At 45.6% G+C, this 16,173-nt stretch overlaps 1 protein-coding gene across 1 annotated transcript in view; it reads right to left on the reverse strand.

Moving 5' to 3' along the window:
• The window catches only part of CDH23 (cadherin related 23), a 552,537-nt gene that overhangs the window by 462,361 nt on the left and 74,003 nt on the right, over positions 1-16,173 (reverse strand). Inside the window, exon 4 of the mRNA XM_074958929.1 lies at positions 14,273-14,350. Within this exon, the coding sequence (XP_074815030.1) occupies positions 14,273-14,350 (78 nt within the window). The remainder of the gene's footprint in view (positions 1-14,272; positions 14,351-16,173) is intronic.

Below are 16,173 nucleotides of genomic sequence, written 5' to 3' on the forward strand. Positions count from 1 at the left end.
ATGAGAAAGTGTATGCACAACTACATGGAGATATCACCAGAAGCAGCAGATAAAGTGGCCTGTTGCTCCCCTGGATCCCACATGGCTCCCGGAGCACCAATGACTCTTGTGACCTGAACTCTGCACAAAAAGAATCACAGCAGTGATGATCCATTAACGAACAATGGACAGGAAGATAGATACTAAATTCAGGATAATGCAGTGGCAGCTGCCCCTGTACTGCATAGACCTTTGGGTCTGCTCCATATCCAGGATCTCTCCTCATTGTCATAGGTGTGTAGCCAACGCATTGCTAAATCTGAGCGCCACATGCTGCATTGAACACACATTGAGAGTACAAACTGAGGGTCAGGTACATTACTCCACACAGCCACTAGTTGTGGTTTTCCCATCCTCCTTTGTGAATCCTAAACTGATCTCTTTTCCCACATTAAATAATTCTTGCCTTGATTCTTGTACTATAAGAGGGGAATACAGTAAAAATCCTACAAAACCAAGCAGCAGCTAGGGTTGCCAGCCCCCAAAGATTGTCCTGGAGTCTCCAGGAATTAAAGATTATGTCATGTGATAAAATCTCCAACAATACATCTAACCAAAACTGGCAACTCTCGTAGTAACCTAGCCAAAATAAACATAAGCACACACAGCAAAGTAGCCTCATCATAGCACTACTAAGTTGTGGAGCCACAGTTGCAGCTCCGTAGATAAGGCTGAGTGAAGTTTTGCGAACTTCAAAGACTGAGAGTTCAGTTCACATAGCTAGGCCTCCAAAGTTCTGGATACCTCCTTTATCCAAAACTATGAAAGACTCCATCAGGCCAGATAGTTACCACCATTCCTGTTTGGCATTGTTCTTTTCTACTCACCCCCTTAAGAATAGAGTGGCCTACTCCCTTGCTCTGGAGTCTTGGGCAGGCAGTAGGCCCATTCTCCTTCTGGTGTTCATGGAGGACTGACTGACCAACCAGTCTGTGAAGGTCGGTGCCTACCCCATCCCACTGCATCAGGGTCTCCATTTTGTACAGTTCTTCTCTGAGCTTACATATAACAGAACCTCTTAAGGTAAATTTGAAAACTCATCAAAATGGTTCAAATGATGTTTCCTATTCCATTTGTTCTACCTGACGCAGTGGAGATAGGTGTTGGAATCCAGAAGAAATAGTGTCTTAGGCCAGGAATCCTGGTGATACAGGCAGCAACAAAGTAAAATAATGTGACCTTTGGGTCCTTTGCATGTCCTGAACAGGACGTGGAATTGGATACACATAGACCCCAGTTCTTTGCTTTGCAGCATGCTATTGGCTTGAATGGGGCTCTGTGGGTGCAGGAGTGTGTCCCTGTTATTCTTAAAGTGGGATTGGAACCTTAAATCCTAATTCCCTTCCTTATGGGAACACTCAGGGTTCCCATAAAGTTCTAACGTTACGCTGAAATGCAATGCCACCCAAGAGCTATTCTGGCAGCCAAGGCTCACCAGAGTCCACCAGCATTCTGTTCATGCTGTCACAGCTGGCCACCAACAAGCACTATATGTCAGGCTGTGCCAGCTTTACAGCATAAGCAGGAAGATTCCTCTATGCAAGGGGAATCCCCAAATGTCCATTTAGGTATGTTTTAAAGTCTCCTTTGTGCAGCCCAAGCAGTGCAAAGCAGACATCATGGAGACCAGGATCTGGCCCACAGAATTTAGTAGAGAATTATCTCTGCACTATTGAGTTCTATAGGTTGGTTTAAAATTTTTGTAGAAAAGTTAAAATTCTCTCAAATTCCATGGGATGTATCCATAAGATCAGTAGCTGGTCCTTGTGTCACAGTGTCCGATGGAAGGTTTCTAGGTTATCTGGAAAAACATCTAAACTTGTAAATATCAAAATGTATGAGCTCATCCTCGAGTTTTGATCTACTTTAACCATAGTTACTGAGCCAATAACCTCACACAGGCGGACACCTTGACATCAGAACATCATGCTAAAGTTGATGATGTAGTAACCCCACAGGCCTGTGCCTTCACATAAGCCCTGCAAGCCGTGTGCTGATCCAATGATCTCACAGAGGCCTATACCTTGACAAGCTCAGAAAATTAGAGATGATGAGCCAATAACCTTACAAAGGCCTGTGCCTCAACATCAGCTAAGTGAAGCTGAGGGTCTGAGCTAGTGGCCTCACAGTTGCCTATCCCTGAACTTCAGGCCAGCCAGCTGGAGTTGCCGAGTTAGTGAGCTCACAAGGGCTTTGCCCAGATGTCAGACATCCAGCAAGCTACATGCAAGGACTCTGTGACAAGAACCCAGGTCTGTAGAGCCTGGGACAGCTGGTAGTCCTACCATGCCACTGGGAGGCCATACAGAGGCACAGCCAAGGAGTACTATGGAGAGTAGGCGCTGCAGGAAGTGCTGCCCAAAAGACTTAGATTGACAGTACCCTGCAGCCTGCTGATTAGCCAAGTGCGCTATTTAATCCCAGGGGTTGCCACAGGAAGTTGTTTGTAACACCAGACCCTGCTTGAGCTCCTGATCTCCAGCATCCGACCCCAGCCTGACTCTGACCCGGATTCCTGCCTCTCAATTCTAACCTGGTGTGACAGTGCCCCCATAAGGCTTTATGGAAACATGCTTATGAGTGTATATATGACATAACTGGAATATGTTTTATGCTACATACCATGTAACATATCTCTGTAAAGGTTATGATCCACTGGATCTATTCGTCCTATTTGTATGCATGTGTCATTATTGTATTCAGAGTTATGAATATTGGCTGTATACTTGTTTGATTTTAAATAACCTTAGAAAGCCATTTGGTCAGCTTCTTTAGAAAGGAACTTGCAAGTTAAGTGCCCAGTCAAGAAGCACTTAACGGACAATGGATCTTGGAAGGCTCTAATCCACATAAGAAGTCTACATGAGGACGTTCAAGGTAGCATGTGAACAATGGCTGCTACCTGTGAAAACTGAGTCATGCATGGACATGTGACTTGCCCATGTGACTCCAAAACTCCATCTTGGAGCTGGACTTTGCGTAGGAGAGAGGAGGGGGTATCCACCCACAAGAGAAAGTCTATTTAAACCCCTGGGAGACCCCTCCATTTTGTCTTCAGCTGGCTCAAGAGATAGCCTCTCCACCCATAAGGATACCTGAAAGAAACTGGAACAAAGGACAGTAACTATAGGGGGTGTGAGTGATTACTGGACCCAGACTAGAAGGAGACTAGTCTGTAAAAGGAAGCTTACTGGAATTCTTCTGAGGGTGAGGTTTTTATCTGCATTCAGTTTTCTTACTGTATTAGACATAGACTTGCGTGTTCTATTTTATTTTGCTTGGTAATTCACTTTGTTCTGTCTGTTACTACTTGGAACCACTTAAATCCTACTTTCTGTACTTAATAAAATCACTTTTTACTTATTAATTAACCCAGAGTATGTATTAATACCTGTGGGGGGAGGGGAGGAAAACAGCTTTGCATATTTCTCTATCGGTGTTATAGAAGGCGAACAATTTATGAGTTTAACCCGTATAAGCTTTATATAGGGTAAAACAGATTTATTTGGAGTTTGGACCCCACAGGGAGTTGGGCATCTGAGTGTAAAAGACAGGAACACCTTTTAAGCTGCTTTCAGTTTAAGCCTACAGCTGTTAGGGGACGTGGTTCAGACCTGGGTCTGGGTTTGCAGCAGGCTAGTGGGTCTGGCTCAAACCAGGCAGGGCACTGAAGGCCCAAGCTGCCAGGGCAGGAAAGCAGGGGCAGGAGTAGTCTTGGCACATCAGTTGGCAACCCCAGGGTGGTTTCTGTGATCCAACCCGTCATACCTGGTACTGCCTCTGATCTCCAGTCTTTGACCATCGCATGCCCCTGACTCTTGCTTACAGAACCTGTCTCTTGCTATTCCTACAGCTCCTGCCCAGCTACTACTGTCCACTGGTGGACAGACCTCAGCCCAGACGTGACTACTGGGCCAGATCACCTCTGCACTGGTCCATTACTCTACAAATGCTGAGCTACTAATGTTCAAGAACTGCGACTTGAATGCCCAAGTTCCTCTAGAGACCTGGGCCTTCACATCAGACCAGTAAGCTAGAGGTGCTGAACCAGTGAACTCAGAGAGGCCTGTAACTTGCCATCAGTTCACATGCAGAGAGATGCTGAACCATATACCAGCAAGCTATCATGGCTTCAGGTCATTCCAGTAAGCCAGCAGTGCTGAACAAGTCCCCATAGAAAGTCTAGTGCCTTGGCATTTTCCCAGCAAGAGGTGCTGAGCCAGAGAGTTCATAGAGGTCCAGGCCACCACATAATTCCAACAAACTAGTGTGTCTGTTCCAGTGATCTCACAGAGACTCTTACTTGGATACAAGCCCAGCACTGAAAAACTGTTGAACCAATAACTTTGTGGAGACTTATGCTTTCCCATCAGATCAGAAAGCTAGAGATGCCGAGTCAGTGAGCTCAGAGAGACCTGTGCCCTGACATCAGCCCAGCAAGCTACAGATGTTGAAGCAGACGCCTCTTAGATATCTGTTCCCCTAAATCTGCCCAGAAAGCTAGAAGTGCTGAGCCACTGTCCTCACAGCTGTCTCTCCCTTGAGATCAGCAGACCACACTCAAGCAGCTTAGCTAGTTTGCTCCTGAACAGTGCACAGGGGCCTGAGCCTTGATGTGTAAAGCTAGAGGTATTGAGCCAATGTCTCGTCATGAATGCAGCAAGCTAGGACTGGGGAACATCAGCTGTGTTCATTTTCCCTGCCCAGAAATATATGATGAACTCAGATATCTAGGTAGGAGCTGCCTTTTGCTGATGCCCCAGTGGCAAGCTCGGTCTCTCCACCTGTATGAAATGCCAGCAAGTGTGCTATATTCTCCTGGGCAAATCTCCCAGCAACAGACAGGTTTCTCATCCAGAGCCAAACACAACTGAAGAGAGAGTTCCAGCAAGAACAACAAAAATACTTTTTTGTTACCTGGCCTCTTTTCATGTTGAAGTTACCCATAGATAGACTGCACAGTGAAACTCTGGAGTATTCATCTATATTTGCCATTCAATTGTAGCAGCGTCAACCATAGTTTTTATAGCTGTGTTTGGAATAGGCCCTCCCAACCTGTGAAAGGAGTGTGTAAAACTAGAGTACCCAACAGGTAGCACTGCTTGGCCAACCCTCCCATCCTCTGCTCCTATACCAAACGTTGTAGTTACCCACACACAATATACGTTCATCATTTTCACCCTGAAAATGGAACAGTCCTAAAGTATGTTGTTGGAGTCCATCCTGACAGCATAAGCAAACAGTTACTACTACTTGAAGATGGCACTATCCCCAATAACATTTAAATGCAGAAGCCAAGATGAAGAGAACTCAGAACCAGAGTCATTTAAAGTATTACCACCACATTCTTTTCCTGAGTTACCTCTTCCATTGGGTATTTGCAAGGCTCCAAAGCATGCAACTTTCCCAGAAACGTGTGCAAAGGCAATACAGCTAATTACAAGGTTGCTCCCTGTCCTGAAATTTGCTAGGCAATCTCAGTTTTCTCAGGTCTGTCTCACATCCTGTAAATCCATCCTGCAGGGCAATTAGAGAGTCATGTCTTGATTCTCAGTGATGACATTGTAACCAGGTGAACACATCATGCATGACAGTGTGTGATGATATTCCAGGATGATGTGAAAACACAGATGTCATATAATCAGGCTGCAGCATCATGTGATTATTTGGTCCCTCAAATGTCATACCAGGAGGTGATGTTCCCCATTTCTTACAGCAAAGGAAGGTTCAGGGGTTGTGCATTTTGTTTTTCATTGTATAAAATGGGAGAAAAAGGAGTCAAGAACTGCCAGATCCTAATCCCATCATAACATTGATTCCCTCTGGAGTTCTGAGCAAGACACTTAAGGGCCAGTATTTTGTGGTGGGGGATTAAAAGCACCTAAAGTTGCAGACAGTTACTGAGAGGGTTTTCAAGAGGGTCTATCTGGGGCTTTGGGCACCTAAGTACCTTTAATAATCTGGCCTTAACCTCTTGCCCTCATTCCCCCATGTTCCCTTCTATAAAATGGGGATGATGACACCACTTACCTATTTCTTGTGAGGATTAATTAGCAAAATGTTTTGGAAGTGATTTTAAGAGTAAAAGCAACTGCTAACTATTGTCACTATATTTGTGGATACTCATAGTATGACAAACTCCATTCCACTTTGAGGCAGATGCAAACACAGCAGCCCCTCCTACCCAATCCTCCCTAATCTCATGCTGAACCATACATCTAATCACAGACAGCTGCACAAATATTTGTCCTGCATTATCATTGAACCGGATCTCAGTTATACTTGCAAAGTCAGGGGCCTTGTCCTTCATCAATTCATAGATGGTGATAACCTCATTAGCTACTGACTTTGCATTAAAGGGTATAAGAACAGTGAACAGGAAATTCTGGTTCTCCACAACTTGCCTTCCACAAAGTAAAACCAATGAGACCAGGATTAAACATCTGAGTCCAGGTTTATGCCCCATAGTTTTGTCTTCTACTTTGTCTTCCCTGCTTTCCATCACAGGGATTGAGGGGCCCAAACATCTGCAACCAGTCCCTCCAGCTAGTTCATAGCCCCTGCAACTTCACCCATTTCAAAACAGACCTTCCTTGTCCCCTGTGCTGCCACTACCCACTTCTTGTTTGCCAGTAAGAAGTCTCTGCCATGGCTTTAGGCCGGCAGCCCTGTGGCTGGGTGATCCCCCCTCCTTTCCTCTTTTTAAACCAGCCTCTTGTCATGCACATCATAGAGTACCTAATATTCCTGCACTTCACTCATTTCTCTATTGTCCTTCAATTTCTTCTCCGCTGCCTAGCAAATGCAATTGCTTTTGTATTCTTCATATTTGTGTTTTATATTCCCCCTCCAATTCTCCCCCTCCCTAGTTCTGCAGTGCGTGTGTGTGTGTTTCATTACTTCTGGGTGAAATAACTGACGAGGGGGATCAGTCCACCTGAAAATTGCTCTCCCTGGACTTAAATGAAACAGATGGGCATTGATGGTGTTTTCAGAGAAATTAATCAGCCTGGACTGGCGGCAGTGCCAGGAGCTCCATAGGCCCAATCTAGCCTAATGAATTCCAAGCTCTCTGTCTTAATAGCTCCTGACAAGACTAATTTACTCATGTAAGTGATTAGAGAGGGAATGATCTCTTTAATTGTTGCTTAAGACTCTTTTAGGCATCACATGAGGGAAGAGGAGGCTGTTAATTTCTAGTCAAGTAAGCGAGAATACAGGGGGCTTTTTTGGGAGGGAAGAGGTTAACAAAGAGAAGGGAATGATGCAGATATTTTGGCACTTCCTCCCCACTCCCTCCCCCATCTAGGGTATTCCAAGTTGGGTGCAGTTTGGCGGACATTTGTCCTGCCTCTGGATGACTGAATTCACTGTCCTGATGACAGAGGGTTACCTTTGGAATCAACTGAACATCTGAGAAAGTATCCATTCAAAGATTCAGCCTACAGTTCGGTTTCTGTTGCACGAGTGCAGGTATTGGAATGATTACTGTATTCTTTAGTAAGTCTCCATCAGTAGCATTCTTGCCTGAGAGTGTCACAACGTCACAGGTTCAAATCCCCCACACCGTAATTTCATGTCTAGTAGTAACACCTCAATGTGGGAGAAGAGGATATTGCAGCACTGCTATGCTGTCTTTTGCATACAACATTAAAGCAAGGTCCCTCATGCCCACTGCTGGTAGAATTTAAAGATACCATGACAGTGCTGAGTAAGTAGCTGGGGTAACCATGATCAAAATTCCCACAGGAAATAGAGGTTCCAATATCCAAGATGGTGTGTCAACACTTGCCAAGTATATAATGACAGCTGTGTTTGTCTATAGTCACTGCAGACCCTATTTATGTAGCTCCTTGTATAGCATTTGGGAGTCCATGAGTATAATGTGCACTTTATCATTCACTACTGGGGGGCTGTGCTTCTGACACTGTGGTGAAGTATCTGCTTCCAGCTAGTTGTGCCCCAGTCCAGGAGGTTTATGGTTTCCAGACAACGTTTTTTAATTTGAGAAATGAATGCTGGGGGGGTGGGGGGGGGTGAGAGAAAAAAGAAAACAACTGCTAGACCAGGGAGGACAACCAAAATTCTGTTTTATGAAGGATTGAGATATTTGTCTTCATTCCAGTCAGGAACAAAACTTGAAATTTTCAAAAAATTCTCCATAAAAGAATTTAAAAAAAAATGTTGTTTTGGACCGATTAAAAAATTTCATTTTGATTTTGCTTTGCAAAACCATGCAAAATAAAAATTTAGATGTGAAAAATCATTTCAAAATGAAGAAAAAATGTTTCATTTCGATGTTGTCAAGACATCTTGTTTTGATATTAGAAGAAAAAACATGAAAAAAGTTCTGACAAATTTGGGCAAAATCTACACAATCTCGTAAACTGTTTCAACTTCAGTAGAACCATATTCTCCATCAGAAAACATTCCATCAACGTTTTTCCAGTCAGCTCCACCTACCAGCTCCATTTACTCCATGTAGCTGCTTTCTTCATCAGAAGTTTCTCTGGGGCAAATTCCATAGTGATTGTATTTGAAGGGGATAAAAATTAGAGGGGTAGCAAATACACAGGAAGATAGAAATAATCTGTAAAGTGATCTACAGATATTAGTGCTTCAGTAGAAGCTGAAGATAAAGTACATGCAAATAAACCAAGTCCTACACAAGAAGAGCAAGTAGAACTGCACAGATACAAAACAGCAGGACATCATCATATTTAAAGGATTTTTTTCTTGTTTCCTTTATACCATCTTCATCTAGCTTTTTCACAGGTTGTGAAAGGAGGTGCCCATTAATATCCATTTTAAGAGGTCATCCACTATATGAAGAAGTTTGAGATTCATGGCAGACCAAGAATCACAAAGACCAAATTCTGTTCTGTTGCACTGCATTACAAACCACTGATAGGCACGGCTACTGACGATGCTAACCATCACACCTAGGGCTCACATTCCTCCACGGTATTGACTCGTTCAGTGGTCCTGTTGGGATCCTGGAAGTGGGCAGGCAGAAGCCCACCCACTGTGAAAGGACCTCCCCCAGCATAAGGGGAGGATCCACAAGGTCCAGAATCTCAAGTAATTACAGAGGACAACTAAAGATATAACAGGGATGGGTGTGAGGTCACAGAACCTGACAGGGACACCGAGCAGAGAACCCCAGACAGCGCCCACTGCTCCTCGAAGGTGTCAAGGGAGCCAGCGAACACTGCCCACAGGAATTCCACCCGAATATATGAGCGGACGGAGGACTGGAAATAGGCCTCATTCAGTGGGAGCAGGCAGCTATTCTGTTTCATGAGGTGCTATGTTTCAGACAGACTACAACACCCACTGCATGCTTTTGTCTGGACCATCACCAAATTAAAACTGCTGCTAAAATACATAGCTCTGATTCGCTAAAAGTCAAGTGACCATCTTTACTTGGATCCGGCCAGTCCTCTGTGAATTTGGGGAAGGATCATCTTAGAGCAGTGGTCTCCAAACTGTGAGGGGCACAAAGGAACTTTAGGAGGAGGTGTGTGAAAGGCCTGGGCCAGCCCCCACTGGGGGCAAGGAAGACGCACCATGCTTCTAACCCTGGTCTGCCCCCAACCCCATTCAATCCCCTTCAGTGCCAAGTCACACACTGCCCCAGGTCCAGCTCTGCCTTCAGCCCAAGCTCGGCTGCTGAGGAAACCTTGGCTGTGCAGAATTGGGGAGGGTTCAGGGGTGCATGGCAGACAGATTCTGTTAATGGTAATGGGGGGGTGCAACTGGAAAAGTTTGCGCACCACTGTCTTAGAGCTTCTCAAGCAAGGTTGTCCCAGGTCCATAGGCTCTCTAGGCATATTCCAGGAGGGCTTTGCCACTGTCCCAGAAAATTTATAAATGAAGTGCAACACCATAGGCTGTGGGCAAGACTCAATTTGAGGGGCCTGTCATGGACCCACAGGATCTGTGCTATTCCCCATCTTTTAAACAGTCTCTTGGAGCAAACACTTTAGTGTGGAAGACCTCCAAGGGGTCCCACTCCTTCCCTCAGCATAGGCCAGGCAGCCTCACCGCCTTGCAGGTGAGCATCTGGGCTCCAGCACTTCTGTTTCATGCTGTGATTTCTGCTCAGCGAGTCCAGATGAAATAGACTCTTGATAGAGACTTGTACACTCTTCCGTGACTAATGCACCTCAGCAGGTATTTACAGTGACACTCAAGCAGTGTTTTCAAAACAGAGTAGGATTTATTAGACAGCTGGCACACAGCACTGGAAGTCCCTAGGTTAGCACAGAGAAATAAAGGTTGAAGTATAGTCCATTCTGGCCGAACCAGCACAAACTACCAGCCAGGTTACACTGGATCGCGTCTTTGGCTCTGTCATAAATATAAAGGGAAGGGTAACCACCTTTCTGTATACAGTGCTATAAAATCCCTCCTGGCCAGAGGCAACATCCAGTTTACCTGTAAAGGGTTAAGAAGCTCAGCTAACCTGGCTGGCACCTGACCCAAAAGACCAATAAGGGGACAAGTACTTTCAAATCTTGGAGGGGGTGGGGGAGGTTTTTATTTGTGCTCTTTGTTTACATGGTTGTTCTCTCTTGGGACTGAGAGAGGCCAGACAGAAATCCATCTCCTCCAACCCATCCTAATCCAAGTCTCCAATATTGCAACCAGTATAGGTAAGCCAGGCAAGGGGGATTAGTTTATCTTTTGTTTTATGTGAATTTTCTCTGTGTTAAGAGGGAGGTTTATTCCTGTTTTCTGTAACTTTAAGGTTTTGCCCAGAGGGAAATCCTCTGTGTTTTGAATCTGAGTACCCTGTAAAGTATTTTCCATCCTGATTTTACAGAGATGATTTTTACCTTTCTTTTTTTTTAAATAAAATTCTCCTTTTAAGAACTGGACTGATTTTTCCATTGTTTCAAGATCCAGGGGTTTGGGTCTTTGATGATTTTGGAACCAATTGGTTAGGATATTATTCTCAAGCCTCCCCAGGAAAGGGGGTGTGTAGGGCTTGGGGGGATATTTTGGGGGAAGACATCTCCAAGTGGGCTCTTTCCCTGTTCTTTGTTTAAAATGCTTGGTGGTGGCAGCATACGGTTCAAGGACAAGGCAAAGTTTGTGCCGTGGGGAAGTTTTTAACCTAAGCTGGTAAGAATAAGCTTACGGGGTCTTTCATGCGGGTCCCCACATCTGTACCCTAGAGTTCAGAGTGGGGAAGGAAACTTGACAGCTCTGCCTCTCTCTCTCTGATTCCTTTGCAGCCAGCTTCCTCCAGGAGACAACTCCTTATTCCCTGCCTGTGTCTCAGTCTTTTGTTCTCAAGCTGGAGTCTCTGCTCAGTTTTCCTGCTGAGAGGTGGGGGGCAAACCTCCTTCCTCTTGCTCCGTGGGTTTTAGATGTCACTCTTTCGTCACTGGGACTTTTCCATTGTCTTTTGGGGATTCTGCATCGATATGGGCCACTTTCAGCATGTTCCAGCCAGTCCCTGAACAGCCCTATTCGCTGAGGCCCAAACAGCAAGGTGACACCCTCACTCACCTCATGTCCTGCTCTGCCCTGAAGAGCAGACCTCACACTCTTAACTGTGCAAAGCGCAGAGGGAAACTGAGGCACACAGGATTCGTAAAAATATTACAGAAAATTCCCACTTCGTGACAGGTCCTCAGAACAACTGAATACAAAACTGATGTCTCTCCCTGAGGTGGTTGGAAAGACCTGATTCTGGTGATCTGTGCTGTTTTAATCTCTTCACACAAGCACCCTTGACTGGGGTCCCCCATAAATTTTGAAAGCCCTGCTGATGTTTCAGTAGCTGCTAGGTTCCTGCTGCATGAATCTGCAGTGTATAAGTGAAAGGAAGGGTGGAACAGGCAGGGGAAGGAGGCAGTGTAAATGGGGCCCCGATAAGATCACAGCTATTAGCCTGCAGATGCAGGCCCAGACCCACAGTCATGCACACACTGGGCTTACAATCAATTTCTTCAGCATTAAAAGCCAGCCACCAGCCCTGATTGAAGAGCACAAGTTTAATGGACTGAGAGCCTGGAAAGAGGCCAAGAAAGCCCCGATCAATTTCTACATTTACTAAAACTGATCACTAGCAAAACAAATAAATAAAATAAAAAGCTACATCTGTCAATCAAAAAATTGCCAGTTTTTTCCAAGGGCACTATACAAAAAAAAATCTCTTCTCTACCCAAACTCTCACCTCTTTCGTGACTGACTCTGGCAGCCGGATTGAGTGACTGGGTGTGCACGTGCACATTTGGGGAGTGGGGGAAGGGAGTTACTACTGTCCAACAAAAGCCTCTCACAGACTTTACACTTCTTCTAACCTCCCTGACCTAACTAATGTCTGTCTCTCTCATTCCCCCACCTCAATTTCTTGTAACTGCTTCTGTGAAAGCTTCTAGGATTTGTTTACTTGCTGCAATGGGAAGCAGGAAAGGAGAGGGAAGTAGGCAGCAAGTGACAAGAAGCCCAGGGGAAGTATTGGCTTATTAGTACCGACAGCCAGCTGCAACCTCACATCGTCGTCACTGACAAGGCTCAGAAAAAGATCATCCTCGTCGACATCACAATCTCCTTTGAGAACAGGACCCCGGCCTTTTGCGAAGCCCGAGCTCGTAAGCTGGAAAAGTACACCCCCCTGGCCGACACCCTGAGAGCGAAGGGCTACGAGGTGCAGATGGATGCCCTGATCGTCGGAGCCCTGGGCGCTTGGGACCCCTGCAACGAGCGTGTGCTGCGGACCTGCAGGATCGGTCGACGCTACGCAAGGCTCATGTGGTGCCTCATGGTCTCAGACACCATCCAGTGGTCCAGGGACATCTACATCGAACACATCACCGGCCACCAACAGTATCAGGAGGCATGAGCCAGAGCGACATCGTGCATCCACTATGAGAAAAGGACCGAGAGACTTTTTCCTTTGGACCATATGAACTGGAACCATAAACTCACTGAACGTTAAATCTCACCAAATGAGGGTAGATCCATCCTCATCATCGTATCCACTCATTATACTCCACACCTGAACATAGCCATTATATGAACAACATACCCTCAAATCTCAATGTCTGTACTTTGACCCGTTAACTTTTTACCCCCAATTGGGGATACTGCAGACTATGTATTCCTTATGCCATCCAATCTTAAACCAAACTTTGCACCCCTTGATAATCTGTACATTATTCCCCGATTACCAGAAACTTCTATGCTTAAACTCTGTACAGTTCACTTTTTTTAAACATCATCTTAAAAATTTTAAATTGATTGTATTACAACAACACCTAGAATCCTTACTCATGAACCAGGACCCCATTGTGCTAGGCACTCACATTTATTTTACTGTACTATTTATGGAAAGCCAGCCAAAATAAGAGAGAGAGACTGAGGCAATCTGAGACCACACATGCAGTTTGTATAGTACACGACATTATTTTAGTATAAAGTGCAACTGGGCTACAACCCATTTCCGTGGGTAATTTTTCCTCCTCTGGCCCCTCTCAGAGCGGTTCTAGTTATGAGCTACAATTTTATTTAAGAGTCTATTTCCATCCCCTAATGCCTTTAGATAACTCCCACTAGCACCCAGGACTCCGATCCTCTGTTGCCCTCCACCTAAGCTGGTGCAAAGTGGGTGTCAGACACTACCCTTCTGGTCTGGTAACAGTTTACACTGTGCACGGGTGCAAGTGACTAAACATGTTGCTGGGCAACGAAGAACTGGGCCCCCAAGTGTCCCGAGCTCGCTGCTGCGGCTTGGCCTGTCAGAGTGCTGCGCTGAGCTCTCCCTAGGCGATGCCACTTTGAGAGTGGAAGGCATTCAGCACTTTTTCCAAGATCAGTTCCTTGCTCTGGAAGATTTCAGGGCAGAAAGGCATCCCCCTCCTCCCTTGTTTGCATATAAAGCCAATCCAGCTTCCCTACAGGAGAGAAGGCACACAGGATCTGGTGGAGGATGAGCCACACAGTTTGGTATCCTGCATCGATAGCTTAATCAAACAGACATCACACACTTCCCAAGGGAATGTTGCATATTTTCCCCCACTTCTTTTGAAAAAATTTCCATTGTCTCAGGTGGTCTGGATCTTTTCCCCAGTTGGGCAACTTCATAGCCCATGTGATGGGTGCCTGTTAGCCATTCTGTGCTCCTCCTCCTCCTCCCTCCCCCGTCGCTTTCACACACCCCAAACAGGCCTGGAAACACAATGCAATCTACTCATTAACGTAAGTGAGGCGCACTCACCCACGGGGGTATCCTCATTGATCAGCAGGTACGTGTCAAAGAAATAGTTGATGAAATACGGCAGCCGATTGCTCAGACCTGAAAGGATGAAGAAGAAAAATAAGGTTTTTAATTTATTTTATCCTATTTCATTTGATTGGAAGGAGGTTGTGGTAGAGGAGTGCTCGGAACAAACAGCTGGCAGTGCCCTGGGGTCAGCCCTAACTCTCCTCGAGGCTGGCAGCAAGTCATTCAGTCTTCCTGTGCCTTAAATCAGCACAGCTTGAGGGACTCACCTGGTCCCATTCCTCACCCAGTCCCATTCCTCACCCAACTGCCTGGATAGCAGACAGGGTCACACTGTATGCAGTAAAAAGAACGAGGAGTACTTGTGGTACCTTAGAGACTAACAAATTTGCAGTGTAGCTGTAGCCGTGGTGGCCCCAGGATATTAGAAAGGAAAGGTGGGTGAGGTAATATCTTTTATTGGACCAACTTCTGTTGGTGAGAGAGACAAGCTTTCAAGCTTACGCCGAGCTCTCTGGTCAGGTCTGGGAAAGGTACCCCCAGAGTCACAGCTAAATGCAAATTTATTTGAGCATAAGCTTTTGTGAGCTACAGCTCACTTCATCGGATGCTAAATGCAAGGGGAAGCAGATTGTTTAGCATAAGTACAGGTTTCAGAGTAGCAGCCGTGTTAGTCTGTATTCGCAAAAAGAACAGGAGTACTTGTGGCACCTTAGAGACTAACAAATTTATTTGAGCATAAGCTGTAGCTCACGAAAGCTTATGCTCAAATAAATTTGTTAGTCTCTAAGGTGCCACAAATACTCCTGTTCTTTTAGCATAAGTAGTTAGCACATACTGTAAGGGACCATTCATGGTAGAGTGCCCCGTTAACACCTCTGCAGTCATAGGACACAGATCACTCTATATCTGACCTCTCAGTCCCCATCCTCAAAGGAAACCGACACAACACTTTCAAAAGATGAGCCTGGGAGGTTACATTTATTATTCTGCTAGGCACAAAAAATCATGGGCTGAACAGAGGCACTGGATTTATGGGTTTTGTCCTATGACTGCAGAGGCATTAACAGGGTACTCTACCTGTGTAAGCTCAACCAACAGAAATTGGTCCAATAAAAGACACGACCTCACCCACCATGTCTCTCTAGGGTTACGCTGTCTCATTCCTGAGAAACAAATTAGTTTTCATGGTTCCATGTCTGAACCAGAAGCTGCTGAACAACGTGGGAAGCTTCATTTTACACACAGGGCGTTCAGCTATCCCAACAGGGGGAACTGCAGAGATACTTAAGCCTAGTCTACACCTAAAACTTACGTTGACCTAGCTACATTGCTCAGGGCTGTGAAAAATGTCAATGCCCTGTGCAATGTAATTAGGTCAACCTAACTCCTGCTGTAGAAGCAGCTAGGTCGATGGAAGAATTCTTCCTTAGACCTAGTTGCCGCCTCTCGGAGAGGTGGATTTATTACAGCCGCAGAGAAAACCCTTCCGTCGCTGTAGCGTCTACACTGTAGCCATGTAGCTGAAGTTGTAGTATTTGGAGTGTAGATAGACCTGAGACACCATGCAGAGGAAATTAATGACAGGAGAGGTAGGGATGGTAAGGACATGAAGTGGGCCAGGAGTCTTTTGATTCAGTTGCGTCTCTCCCCTGCCCCGGGGGCTCGGATGAGGATGCAGAGTAGATAAAGCACTAAAGCAGCCCGGAACAAAACAGAGGGAAGAACACCCTTGCAGCCCAAACCTGTCACTGCGCTGCTGCTGACTCAGACCAGATTGCTTTAAGAGGGGCGCAGAGGCCGAGACTCAGAATGCAGCCAGTGACCAGGGCCTTTCTGCAGGGTGAAGGCGGCGCGAGCAGTAGCACAGGGGTGGGAGACAGCAATTATTGTTT

This window comes from Natator depressus, chromosome 7, assembly GCF_965152275.1.
Source record: "Natator depressus isolate rNatDep1 chromosome 7, rNatDep2.hap1, whole genome shotgun sequence".
NCBI classification, from domain to species: Eukaryota; Metazoa; Chordata; order Testudines; family Cheloniidae; genus Natator; species Natator depressus.